At 30.2% G+C, this 13,758-nt stretch overlaps 2 protein-coding genes across 6 annotated transcripts; both read left to right on the top strand.

Annotated features, from left to right (window-relative positions):
* Window positions 1-579: 579 nt before the first annotated feature.
* Window positions 580-3,188, top strand: LOC148204269 (high mobility group B protein 9-like). Of its 2 annotated transcripts, XM_088107399.1 has the most exons (7): window positions 580-696; window positions 1,095-1,206; window positions 1,399-1,477; window positions 1,580-1,745; window positions 1,831-1,929; window positions 2,412-2,782; window positions 2,888-3,188. In XM_088107399.1, the coding sequence occupies exons 1-7, from the start codon at window positions 633-635 to the stop codon at window positions 2,993-2,995; spliced, it is 999 nt and encodes a 332-aa protein (XP_087963525.1). In that variant the 5' UTR covers window positions 580-632; the 3' UTR covers window positions 2,996-3,188. The 2 variants fall into 2 exon arrangements, with proteins under 2 accessions (XP_087963525.1, XP_087963526.1); XM_088107400.1 differs by having other exon boundaries at window positions 596-1,206.
* Window positions 3,189-7,069: 3,881 nt separating this feature from the next.
* LOC124824038 (serine/threonine-protein kinase STY46-like) lies at window positions 7,070-12,440 on the top strand. Of its 4 annotated transcripts, XM_088107398.1 has the most exons (15): window positions 7,070-7,190; window positions 8,198-8,301; window positions 8,380-8,490; window positions 8,588-8,642; window positions 9,224-9,334; window positions 9,428-9,478; window positions 9,831-9,973; window positions 10,047-10,154; window positions 10,274-10,347; window positions 10,443-10,618; window positions 10,837-10,932; window positions 11,340-11,420; window positions 11,768-11,821; window positions 11,955-12,089; window positions 12,176-12,440. In XM_088107398.1, the coding sequence occupies exons 1-15, from the start codon at window positions 7,083-7,085 to the stop codon at window positions 12,197-12,199; spliced, it is 1,431 nt and encodes a 476-aa protein (XP_087963524.1). In that variant the 5' UTR covers window positions 7,070-7,082; the 3' UTR covers window positions 12,200-12,440. The 4 variants fall into 4 exon arrangements, 3 of the variants coding, with proteins under 3 accessions (XP_087963524.1, XP_087963523.1, XP_087963522.1); XR_015784461.1 differs by lacking the exons at window positions 11,955-12,089; window positions 12,176-12,440 and adding an exon at window positions 11,004-11,071 and having other exon boundaries at window positions 7,071-7,190; window positions 11,768-11,822; XM_088107397.1 differs by lacking the exons at window positions 11,768-11,821; window positions 11,955-12,089; window positions 12,176-12,440 and adding an exon at window positions 11,004-11,071 and having other exon boundaries at window positions 7,071-7,190; window positions 11,340-11,431.
* Window positions 12,441-13,758: the final 1,318 nt, after the last annotated feature.

Here is a 13,758-nt window from a genome sequence, read left to right as displayed (position 1 = left end):
CCATTAGTTGTGTTATCTTTTATTTGTATCTTGTGCAAAATATAATCTCATTCTACAATAAAAGGAGGAATCAAAGAAGAACTGACACGACACTAAAAATGACAATCAATAAATATGTTTTGTAAAATAAAAACTGGTAGGTAGAGAAATATATTAATATAAAAAAATATTAAGTTTTATAATATTTATTTAAAAACATTTTCAGTTATTTTTTAGATAAAAATATTTTTAACCGACTAACACTCACATTACTAATAATACATTAAATTTAATTCGAATTAAATGTATTTTACCATTATTTATTTATCTGCTTAACTGTTTTTGATTTGTTGTGTTAATGATGATCATAATGTCGAATAAAAGGTTCAAGCTGCCCTTGCCTTGTTTTATTTTTATTATTATATTTGATAACAATTAAAAAAAACGCAAAGTAAGTTAATAAATAAGAAAGCTAGCGTGGTTCAAGCAGTGCATGTTTTTTATTTTATTTTTATATTTGATAAAAATTTAAAATAAAATGCAAAATAAGGTGATAAATAAAAAAGACAGTGTGGTTATTAGAAATAGAGAAAACAGGAGTAAATGCGTGATGTGTTTGATTGTTTGATGTAGAAGGAAGATAGTATGGTTTGATGTCTGAGGCATGGAAGAGCAGAAGAGTCAGAAACAGAAGAACAGAGGAACAGAGGAACAGAGGTGCATGTCAACGCTCCTAAACTCCTCACACAGACCACTCTGCAACAGTGCTCTCTCTATCTGTCACCCTTCCAATAAAGGAACACACTCAACCAAGTAACATAATAATATAATATAAATTTTCAAATATTATATTATATTATAAGCTTTCTTTTTCTTGGGACTTTGTACCCTACTTACTGCGTCCGCAATGGCAGAAAAAGCCAACTATGCTGAGTAACCGTTCTCCCACGCGGCAACCCTTCTTCTTTAATTCCCATTTTCTCCCACCCTCTACTTCTCTCTTCCTATTTACACCTTCATTCATTCTTATTCATCACCTTTTTCTTTTCCAACAACATTCTAACCTTCTTCATTTTCCGGAATGTCGTCTGTGCCGGAAACCTACGCCGGAGAAGACGGAAAACACTACCCTGCTCCACTCGCCCCTCATGACGACGTCGTCAGGGACTCCTCCCTCTTCTGGGACACTCTCAGACGCTTTCACTTTCTTATGGGTACCAAATTCATGTGAGCTTCTGTTTTTTATTCTTCCTTTTATTTATTTATTTGTTCTTTTTCACACTTTTTCATTAATAAAAATGTGGTGTTGATTTAATAGGATTAAGGTTTGGTTTTGAAAAGTGTTTTTGTGATATTATTATTAAAAATGGTTAAAATAAAATGAAATGTGGACCGTTTTGGCCTGGTCAATTTGTGAAGGATTCCTGTGATTGGAGGGAAGGAGCTGGATTTGCACGTTCTTTACGTGGAAGTTACCAGAAGAAGTGGCTATGAGAAGGTGGGTTTCCTCCCTACAACCTCTCTACACACTCCTAATTAGTGTTTTTTTAATTGTAAGAAATGGAACATGTTTTCTTTTTGTAACTCCCTAAATGTTCAGGTAGTTGCAGAGAAGAAATGGAGGGAAGTTGGAAGCGTTTTCAAGTTCTCAGCAACCACCACAAGTGCTTCTTTTGTGTTGAGGAAACATTACTTCAGTCTTCTCTATCATTACGAACAGGTTCACTTTTTCAAAGCTCGGGGTTCTGTCTATACTCCTTCAACAGGTGCAACATTACATTTCTTTTTTAATATTTATTTTATATTTGTTCATTTTTTTAACCTCTTGATGGATGAAACGCTATCCTTCAGATGCATTTTCCGGGAACAGTCCTTCTTGGAGACCTGAATTAGCTATCGTGGAATATTCTCCTAAGCCCTTGAATAGTAGTTCCGAATCCCGTGCCGAAGGTGAATAAGAAAATTAAATTTCTAAGATTAATTTGTTTAATTTCGGTGTTGCTAGTTTTTGGAATTGTCATCTTTGTGGAATGGAGTGATTAATTTCTAATTCATCTATGGATGTTGTTGCTCTTTCTAATAAACTCACATCTAGCTAATTAATGAAACTAAGGTTTCTCTTGTTTAAGCTGATTACATTAATGGCTGCTTATTCATGTCATGCACACAATTTATCTTCCTTGAATGTTGAAAAGGTTGACTTCAAATCTTAATGTACAATGTTATGTAAATGTAATTTGAAATGAATATAATGGTCGGACAAGAAGGTTGTTGTTATTTGTAAGTAATGTGTTTGACTAGGTAGTAACAAGTAGTGGTGTTATTGGCATAACCCTTGCAAATTAGCTCATGGTTTTTTAAGCCAAGAACAATAATGCACTTATTTAGTTAAATTGAGTGCTGAAATTTACTGTTTGTTGTGTTGTGTGTAGAAACATCATGTCTCTCAGGAAATGGAACTATAGAGGGAAAATTTGAGTGTGGTTATTTGGTATCAGTGAAACTGGGTTCAGAGGTTCTTAGAGGGGTGCTTTACCATCCAGAAAAAATGGTTGCTCCACCTTCGATTCCACAACACGAGAATGCCATTGTGCCGTTCAAAAGCAAAGGTCACCGTTCTGGTCGGAGGAGGAGAAACAAGAGAAGATGGGACCCTAACTATCCAAAGCCGAATAGGAGTGGCTATAACTTCTTCTTTGCTGAAAAGCATTACTCTCTCAAAGCTCTCTATCCCAACAGAGAAAGGGAGTTTACGAAGATGATTGGCCAGTCATGGAACAGTCTTAGTCCCGAAGAACGACTGGTTATTGTTTTTTTTTTCTTCCTATGTTGATTATTCCAATATAGTTTTGATTAAAGCATGGATGTTGGAAAATAATAGATTGTTGGTTAATGATGTTTGTTGCAGGTTTATCAGAACATCGGATTAAGAGACAAAGAAAGGTACAAGAGAGAACTGACGGAGTACAAAGAGAGGATGAAGCTTAGGGAGACCCCAGAAGTTGGACTTCCATAGAATCTTGCTGCTTACCCTTTTCTGGAAACCAAAGAAAGAATGGCTTAGAAATCTTGTGGACTTTTACATACATACCATTCATGTGGATAATGGTCCACTGGACATTATTGTTTTTTCTTTTTTTATTTTTTCAGAAAAAGAAAACCAGTGTCCTTCCTTTCCTTTCGTTTAATCAATCAATTATCTTCCTAAATTTGTTCTTTCTGGATGGATGGTACAATGAAGTATAGCGTGGTCCACACAATCTTTAATATATATATACATCTATTTATTTTTAATTCTTCATTTTTTCGTTCATCTTTGAAAAAAAATTGATTTAAAATCGTTCAGCCCCTTCAATTTTTCGTGTGGTTAGAATTTCTCTGAAGTGTTTTGAATTTATTTTTACCTTTTTTATTGCTTGTGCTTGTTTTAACTTTACCTTCCTCTTTTATATATATAAAAGAAAAATTGGTGATCTTTTTTTAAAATATCATATTTAATATATTTATTGTAAAAAAGGTCCTGTTTTTACTGAGTATATATAATTAATTAAAAGAAACCTATATTTTGATTGAAATGAGACAATGCATCATCGATATAACTATTCATCATATTCTGTTTAAGCACAACTATTCATCATTTTCATCGTATTATTATTTCAAAAGTAAAATATCCATAAATTTCCTCCATTTCAATGGAGAATTGAAACCAAATATTTTCCATACTTTTTTCCGAAGATATAATTACTATGGATTACACAAAATGCGTGTTTCGCCCAAACCTTTTCCTTGTAAGAAATTCTTCGTTTTGTTGCTTGAAAATATCAGCTGTTCCTAAAGTGGTTTTATGATTTTGGACCCATAATACTTTAGTATCACAATAAATTAAATATATTTATTAATTTTCTTAAAATAAAACTTTTGTTCAAATATACCTGATCATATAAAATTTATGGCTAAGGAGTAATAATATGTCACGAGACAATAAAAGTGATTATATGTAAAATGGTGAGAAAAGCTATACATCTCTTTAATTATAAAAGAAAAAAATTAAGTACATGGAAATTTCTAAAAAAAAATTAAGAATAAAATCATAAGTCTCAGGGAAAAAAAATCATGACAATACTAATAATACAGTCACATAAAAAACAATAAAGATTACATATTATTTGTTCAAACAATATTTAAAAATTACTGTAAGATAATGAAAATAATTGGTAATGAAATATTATATGACTGATAAAAACCTAATGCACGTTTTTAAAAGTTAGACACTAAAATTTATATCTAAGTTAAGGAAGTATTTAGTGAATGAATTTCATTTAATAACACCACAAACTTTAACAAGGAAAACGAAATTTCTAAGTTTCCTAAGTTTTCAGAATTGTTTTCATTCTATGCTAAAGTCAAAAGGTTTCCTATTTACAAATAGAAAGTATTTATATATTTTTTAAATTAGTTAAATTAAGAGATAATTGACATAACTAGGAATCACTTTTTCTTTATTCGTAATTATTAACTGAAATGGTATTTATAATCTTTGGTTTGATACTAATTACAGAATTAAATGTTTGTTAATAAACGGCAAGTGTAATCCATAATCCGATTATAACTCTTTCTAGTTAAGAATTAATTATGCAAACGTTAGTATTCAGTTTTAAATGAATTAGTCTGACGTATATCATAGTTACCTTCAACACATAACACGTTTTCTTCATTAACTATTCTAATGTCAATCTGATGAGAAGGTATGCTGTAAAATAAATTTTTATATTTTTCACAAAAAGGAATATAAAGAATAACATACTATATATAGAGGAGACAATAAAAAAATATTATAAACTTTTAATATAAAAATGGCACATCTTTAAAGCAAATGAAAATGATTTTTGAGAAGAATAACGAACAAGAGAAAAACGACCACACAAGACTTGAATCAAGATGCACGATAACTTAGACTGAGGATGATAAATTCAACAGATTATTTTTATTATATAATATATTATTCGTTTTGTGTCTTAATTTCCATAAAAGAATGATAATCTATACTTTTTTTTCTTAAAAAAAATAATTATTATGCATTCCAAGTGCAACATAGTAGAAGTGCTCGTGATTTATTATGTGTTATTGACCTCATACGGCTAGAAATATTTTTTTTACTAGTTTAAATTTGAGATATTAGGCTCAGGTTCATGTTGTGATCGTTTTATTTCATATTCGAATTCCGAGTTAGGTTTGAACCTAAAAAAATTATTACACAAAAAACTTTAAAATATATGCAGACCAATCCCATAATTCCAGAAATCCATTATTATACATGCAATCAAATTATTATCAATGAGATGCAATATTATACTATTAATAAGTACTTTTTTTATTACAATAAGTAATGAAGCATAGATTAAAATATGTAAAATCAAATATATATATATATATATATATTTGTTAACTTATGTAACTTATTAAAGCGTATTAAATTTTAGTTTACAAAAATACCTTCATATAAATTCTAAATTTTAAGATTAATGGTATTTAATTAATTTCTGATTTTTTTTATTTTAAATTAAAATAAAAATTATTAAAATATTTTTACTTTTAGAATATATCTTTTTTTATGAATAGAAATTTTTTTATCGACTAAAATTTGATACACTTAAAAAATTACATAAGTTAACAAATCATACACATATATATATATATATATATATATATATATATATATATATATATAATTTAAATAAGTAAAATAATGATCTTACATTTGATAGAAATATGGTAAAATTAAGAATGGAAATATATTAAAAATGTAGATATTTAAAATCTAAAATAAAATAATTTAATGTAAAAATTTAAAGCAAATAATCTGAAATTTAAGAGATAAATAAGTCTTAGCATAAAAAACCATTTGCAAATAATTATATTTATTACTTATCAGGAAAAATATTATATAAATATAACATATATCATTAGACTAATATACTATAATTTAAAATAAATAAATTTGTTAAACTAGTTTTTATTATAATTTAAAATAATTACGAAACTAGTCTGCGTTCACCCGTCTATATAGCCCACTAAATTGAAGAGAACGCAACCCTTTCACTCATGAAGATTTTTTTTTTAAATGAATCAATTCATATTGAGTAGCTCTGATTGAAAATTTTAATTAAATAAACACTATTTTGATGATAATTATTAATTATGTATAAATATATTCAATGTAGATTAATTAAGGAGTAAGAGAGAAACGAAAATAAAGAAAGAAAGAAAAAAAAAAGATGAGTGGATAAATTATAAATAAGAGGGTGAAATAGTAAAATCAAATTTAGTTGTGCCTGACTAAGTGTGAGTGTGATGTTATGGTAGTTTATGCGGGAGGCGAGAGAAACAAGGTGCGTGAGTGTTTGGTGGGTGGGTGATGCCATCAAAGATGTATATAAACTAATTATTTAATATATTAAAAAACGATTTTTATTTTATTGTGTTTATCGTCATTGCTTAATCTCTATGGTTAATTTTTGTGTACAATCCACGTCGATTTGGGTTAGTCAAGCTAACGGTGCGCATTACTCCCCTCGTTAATGATGTTATTTAAAACTCACTTCCAGTAATTTCTCGACAGGAGTGTCAGAGCAATTTTTGTTTCATGCAGAGGTCTTTTGATGATGTCCTTCCAACTTCTTTGTTCTTGATATTGTTCTTGTTCGTCTCATATTACGATCTTACGATATTATGGATCACTGATCTTTGCTTGCTGACTCGGATTCAGTAAACATGGGAGACACAGAGAGTTGCAATAGCGGAATTTTGAACTCTGGATGGAATCATCGATGTCCGAAACAGAGACAGAAGGTCGGAGTTTACAACGAGGTTTTGTGTAGGCTTAAGGAATTGAATGTCCCAGAAGCTGTGGTTCCTGGTTTTGAGGACTGATCTTTGGGCGCACTTCTATCGCCTTCCCGCAAGGCACACCAAATCTTCGTTTCTCGTGCTTTTTACTGTTTGATTGTTCATACGTTGTTTTAGTGTTGCTGGTGATCATTTTTGGAAGTTGTTAATTTGTGAATTGAATTGATATATGTTGTCGTGTTAGGTATGCGTTGGACATGAATGTGGAGAGGGCAGAAGAAGTTCTTATGCACAAGAGGTTACTGGACATCGCCGGAGGCCCAACTACAGCAATCGGACCTGCAATTGAAGTCCGTCTTGTACAGGTCATTTTCGCAATCACAACAACACAATGGCCACCAAACACACTTTATTTATTTATTTATTTATTTTTACCACCAAAATAAGTTTTGACTTCTTATGTTTGCTTTCATCTTCATGGGTCAATTTTCCTTGAATTCCAATCACTATAATACTATATAGTATATGTTTATGTATGACGCACTACTGGCTATTGGCATTAGGCGACATTGTTGGCGAAGGAACCAACGTCACGCTTCCTTTACTACAAAGAAATTACCTATAAAATATATATAAATAGAAATCTATTTTTTTATTTTTTTTATTTTTGACTTTATTATTTACTAATGGCCAACACTCCCTTTTATTATTAACTAAGCCTCTTTAACTTTCCAAAAACTATTATCGATTGTGTCTTATGGTTTTGTTTTTTCTTTCCTTTTCTTTTTCTTCACCGTATTCCTTTTCAAAACGTAGCCACTTCAAAAATGTAAAAGAAAATATTATTTTTAGAACTCTGTCAAGGATTATATCTTTTGTATGACAGTTCATCTAGAGTTAAAGAATTAAAGATGTAATTTAGAGACATAATTAAAAATATTACTCAGTAAAAAATACTAATATTTGAATTTTCATTTAAATTATCATTTTCTACTCTCCATTTACCTATACTTTTTCACTTAAAAATAGTACTTTTCAAAAGCAATGTATTGTCTTTTCTTTTTAAATTGTTATCCAATTATTACGTTACATTTAAATTAATATAGAATATAGTTAATATAATTTTAAAGTAATTATTATAAAATTAATAAACTTTATTACACATGATGTTTTACGATTAAATAAATAAAAAATTAACGAGAACGAGGGCGTTTTCTCAAACATTTTTTACATTACAAATGATTACGCTCTGAATTCAGTAGTACGTAGAACATAAATTTCTTCACTTTATATATAAGGCACTTGAAACTTTGCTTGTGGGGGTACCTGCTGGTTGATTTTGCTCTATTTTGATAATATGTGTTTTATGCAGGTTCGTTCTGCTTCTGCTTCTGCCGGTGGTTCTAGTAAATCCCTTCTTTTAAATTCACAAAGTAAAGTTTGTTCTGAAGATTCTGGTATTCCAGGCAGCATGAGGCATGTTAACAGTATATTGAATTCATCACCTACTTTTTAAGTTGTATGATAAAGTTTTTGTTTTTCATGCTTTCACAGCTTCCATCCTCCACCTGCCTTCGGTTCGTCATCTAATGTGGAACATAACACCCAGTTCTTACCAGTCCGAGACAGGGATAACTATTTGAATTTTTATACACATTATGCTCGGTAAATATACTGCTTATTTGTTTAAATTTCCTTTCTTTTTAAAACAATATATATAAGAGTTTCTTACTATCACTTCCCGTTCTCCTACTTACGGCAGGCCAATGCATGAAATCACAATTTCAACAAATGACAAGCCAAAACTTCTGAGTCAGGTAATTAGTTAATCTTCTTATTGTTGTGCAATTTTTTTCTAGCTAACGAGAAAAGCCTATGCTTTAAGCCCTTTAGCGTTTTCTACTTTTCAGAAATTCTTCTACAATATTTCCTATGTATTTTTTGTTTGCTTTAACAACCCTAATACTATAATAATGTTTGATTGGGAAAGGAATGACGGTACTAAATTTCGTTGACTCAATCCTAAGCATAATGCTAATGGGTCACAGTCTCTAGTTTTGGTTTTATTGATCTCATTGTTTTATACATCTATTGATAACAACATCAATAAAAGCTTTTTCCCACTACACTGATAGCTACAGAAAAGTATTGATCTTGCTGTATAATTAATGAGGACTGAACTTATGGATACCAGAATGCTGGTGTTATTAATCTAAGTGTCTGACTTGAGGCTGCTATAGCAATTTGAACAATGTAAATTGCAGTGCGGATATCGTATATAATTTTACAACCAGAAAGCTAGAGATGTGCTAATATGCAGCCTCAGTTTGCATTTCTTTTGTTAAATTTTGCAGAAATCAATGTTTCTGTAGTTTTAAGCTTTTGTGTTGAACTACAGCTGACTTCCTTACTTTCTGAGACTGGGTTGGACATTCTAGAAGCACATGCTTTTTCGACAACAGACGGCTATTCGTTGGATGTTTTTGTTGTTGGTGGTTGGCCAATAGAGGTATTTCCCCATTATTTTGCAGATTGAAGTACAATAGTTCATTGAATTTTATGTATAGGAAAATCAACAAGTGTCCATTTTTGAAATTTATAGGAGACGAAGAAATTAAAACATGAACTAGCAAAGAAAATTCAGAAACTCCAGGTAGATCCTCTATATGTCACTGATGGTTGCATATTTACTTTATATGTATGAAAAAAAAAAATCCTTTTGCTTTTTAAGAAAAATGATCAGTTGTGCCCAAAATTTCATATATAGTTTAAGGTAACAGTTTTACTGCCAGTCACAATATTCAATTTCCATAGTTAATGACAAAAGATGTTCACTTTGAATAGAAGTTAACTGGTTGAACTGAGAAATATGCATACACAAGCGGTAGAACTTTTACTGTTCTTGACCAATATTTAGCTTAACAAAATAAGTTTCGCTTGCATTTCCACTTATATAATAGAGAACCATTTATAAGTTATTATTTTTGGTGGAAAAATTCCGGAAGCAACATCAATTGAAAGAAAATGGGAGTCTTCCTACTAGTACTACTGCAAAGCAAGAGCAAACCGGGATGAACTTTATCTGGAGAATTGATGCCGGGCGTCTGAGATATGAAAAGAAAATTGCATCTGGACCTTTGACTGATTTGTCAGTATTATCAATCCTTCTTCTTAATTTGTTTGTGGATCAGTACATTCGAGTAACCGATTAGTTGAAACAGGTATAAAGGTACATTCTGCAATCAAGATGTAGCTATCAAGGTTTTAAAGCACGAGAATTTGAATGAAAATATACAAAGGGAGTTTGCTCAGGAAGTGTATATCCTAAGGTTCGCTTTATCAACAACTTCCACTCATCTCCCCTGCCACCGAGCCTTTCTTCGAGTTTCACTGATATTTCATGAAGATTGTTGTTAATACATGGCTTTTATAAATTCAATTCTTGCAGTAAAATTCAGCACAAAAATGTAGTTAAATTTGTTGGCGCTTGTACAAAACCCCCAAACCTGTACCTGGTCACAGGTAAAACTGGTTCTTGTTACTTCTCTTATTGATTAAGGGGTCAATGTAATGGGAAAAAGATACTGTCAATTTCAATGCACTTTTTTTTTTCACAGAATACATGCCTGGTGGAAGTATGTTCGACTTTTTGCATAAACAGAAGACCGCCCTTGCTCTTCCATGTTTACTCAAAGTGGCCATTGATGTTTCCGAAGGAATGAAATATTTGCATCAGAATAATATCATACATCGTGACCTTAAAGCGGCTAATCTTTTGATAGATGAGAATGGGGTTAGTTTACACTATAACGTCTTCTTCTGACTCTATCGGCTTGGCTTATTACTTCTTTGTAAATGCTCTCAACTTGTTGTGGGGTAATTACAGTTGTGTTTTCATCATTTTTCTATGCTACATGTGTTTTATCACTTTACAAAGTTGAGCTATACTTGATCTTATGGCTTGGTGGAATTTATGCTGTTGTGTTTTATTTTTAAAATCTTTTCCGACAGGTAGTTAAGGTTGCTGATTTTGGTGTGGCTAGAGTGCACAATCAGTCTGGCATAATGACTGCAGAAACAGGAACTTATCGGTGGATGGCTCCAGAGGTCTGTGTATATCTATGAGTATTGGCATATAGGGTTGATCACTTTAAATTTATTAAATGTATAACTTACAGGCATGGATGGGGCTGTTTAAGGACACGATAGGCAGCAGTTTTTGATGTAATAAGATGAATCTAGACAGGTTGGAATGAGAATGATGATTTTTTTTTTTTTTTCTGATAAACAATACTTAATGCTAACATGGTTTCAGTACTGCTTTTGGTTGCCCATGCGCTTTGCAAAAGAAAAATGTAACAATATCCAATAAAATACAATGGTAGGCACTCTGGTTTTTTTCATGGAGGCTTTAGTTGCTTATGTAAAACAACTAAAAAAACTGATATTTCTTGTATTCTACTGCTTACTGTATTGATTATTATTAAACTTGTGATTCCCTTGACATATGGAAGGTTATTGAACATAGACCATATGATCACAAAGCCGATGTCTTTAGCTTTGCCATTGTGCTTTGGGAACTGCTCACAGGAAAGGTAGCACCTTTCCCTTTTACTTTCTCTTGTTTGATATTCATGGAACCAAAAACTAGTTTCCAAATGAAAACTGATTTACTCTCTCTACTCTGTAAACTATATTAACCTCTTCATATTGAAGAAGTACTGAGCAGAAATTCCTAGGTACTTTGATTCGTATAGGATTAATAGATAGTGTACAACATGGCATAGAGTAGAACAAAAGTGAGTAACAGTATTTAACAGAAATGGAGAACAAAGACTTAGTAGGTATACTTTAGACATTGTTTTATCAGTATTTTCGTTCAGTATTACTTTACTTGCTCAGACTTCACATCTTTCGCCTATGTTTTATGACTACACGACAGCTTCCTTATGAGCATTTGTCCCCATTGCAAGCAGCAGTAGGAGTGATCCAGAAGGTATTTCTCAACTATAAATTACATATGCAGTGTCAGTGGACACTAAACTGAAAAGCTCTATCTATAGTATCTTAAGCTACCAAGCCACAAAAATATGGTGAAATTGAGTAAGCTTTTTGTAAATGAATTGCAGGGTTTAAGGCCTAAAATTCCAAGCCATAGTCATTCAAAGTTGGTGGAATTGCTTCACTGGTGTTGGCACCACGATTCATCTTTGAGACCCAATTTCTCAGAAATTCTGGAATTTCTGCTACGTGTGACCAAGACGGTATGTGTAGGAGGATTCTTGACAAATTTTGTCTTATATTCAAAAGAAAAATCGAAGCCTCTACACCACTACTTTTTCTTGAACAGGTTACTGGGGAATGTGAAGGCTAGGGAATGCATGAAAATTATATTCACCAAACTCACTGTATGTACACATAGACATGTGTGATTTCTCAATTTAAAGTAAAGGTTCGTGATTGGATTATGAAGTTGATATTAGCCTTTTGGGTAGATGTATATAAACTTGGATTTATAAATGATAGGAAGAAAAACAAATAACATAATTGTATTGTGAAAGTGGTGTATGTTGCACTTATTCTAAGTTAATGGGAATTTTCTTTTATTGTTGCATGTTACAGTAAAAGAGTTTCATACTAAAAAAAATTATTTTAAAAATATATACCTAAATTATGTACGTCAAATAAGAGTATTCTTATTATATATTATTATTAATTATAAATTATTTATTTTAAAAGATAAAATGATAATATATATATATACACACACACACACAACGTATATCTTGATTAATTTTTATAAATTTATTTAATAAGTAAATATTATTGTTTATCGAAATTTTGAGGGATAAAATTATAAGAAAATGTGCATATCATAAATCCTTTCGATTTTTTTTATTATTTTTTTTGTCAAATAAGAAATAATGATAATAATACACTAGTTAACAAAGTTTTTATTCTTGGTTAATATTTATTAAAACCTATAAAATCGTGATTAAAACTCAATGAATAAGTGGGATCTACAATTAGTAGTGTGTCTTTGAATACTTTTCCTTTATAAAAACATTATTATGAAAAATATACACCTTTAATTTCTTAAAAATATAAAGTACGTTGAATTTTCTATATTATAGAGAAGATTAAAAATGTGATTGAAGGAATTATTCTTTTATAAAACTCGACCCGCATCCTACAACAGTGATAAGTGATAACAAGGGCAATAAATGGTGGAGAACTAGATTCTTGTCAAAGTGTGATATTTAAAAACATATCTTTCATTTTTAATAGATTTTAATTAATCATTCTATTTAATTTTATTAAAAATGCAAATACTTTGGGTTGGTCCTTTTACATTTGCATGACATCCGTATTTTAGTTTTTGTATTTTTTTTAAGAAAGTACACTTAATTTTTAATTAGTACATAAATGAAAAAAAAAGTGATGTTTATAATAAGACTTTCTTTACTCAACATTGTTTTCTCTTGATATAACTACATTGATTTATTCTGTTGCTTATAATTTTTTCATCAATAGGTATGTCGATAAACTTGTCTTTGTCTAAAACTAATTTCCAATAAAGGAACATGCTCAAAAGAAAAAAGAGTCATATCTATTATAAAAAGTAAATAGTTTATAAGTATAAAGAATGTTTATATTATTTATAAACTTACAAATATGTTAAGTTTAATGATATTTATAATAAATATTTAAACATTTCTACATTTATTACAAAAAAAAACTAAACTCCATAATAAATCTGATCACAAATCATAACTTACTCTAAGTCACTTATTTTAATATATTATCACAAGATAAAGAACAAAAAGGATAATATAATTTTGCATGTTTATGCTATAGTTTAGTTAAAGTCAATTTTAAATATAAATGAATTATTTTTTTCATACAGAAAAAGGGTATTATTATTTTTTCATG

This window comes from Vigna umbellata, chromosome 2, assembly GCF_029865625.1.
Source record: "Vigna umbellata cultivar VRB3 chromosome 2, Vumbellata_1.0, whole genome shotgun sequence".
Lineage (NCBI taxonomy): Eukaryota > Viridiplantae > Streptophyta > Magnoliopsida > Fabales > Fabaceae > Vigna > Vigna umbellata.
Note: the sequence above shows the minus strand (reverse complement) of the source record. Positions and strands in the feature narration are given on the sequence as shown.

Bases quoted from the DNA above. Each gene is read 5' to 3' on its own strand.
- LOC148204269 (XM_088107399.1), top strand. From the start codon at position 633: ATGTCTGAGGCATGGAAGAGCAGAAGAGTCAGAAACAGAAGAACAGAG. The intron at 1,746-1,830 runs GTGCAACATTAC...GCTATCCTTCAG, and splicing joins TGTCTATACTCCTTCAACAG to ATGCATTTTCCGGGAACAGT. The intron at 1,930-2,411 runs GTGAATAAGAAA...TGTTGTGTGTAG, and splicing joins TTCCGAATCCCGTGCCGAAG to AAACATCATGTCTCTCAGGA.
- LOC124824038 (XM_088107398.1), top strand. From the start codon at position 7,083: ATGAATGTGGAGAGGGCAGAAGAAGTTCTTATGCACAAGAGGTTACTG. The intron at 10,155-10,273 runs GTTCGCTTTATC...CAATTCTTGCAG, and splicing joins CAGGAAGTGTATATCCTAAG to TAAAATTCAGCACAAAAATG. The intron at 10,933-11,339 runs GTCTGTGTATAT...GACATATGGAAG, and splicing joins ATCGGTGGATGGCTCCAGAG to GTTATTGAACATAGACCATA.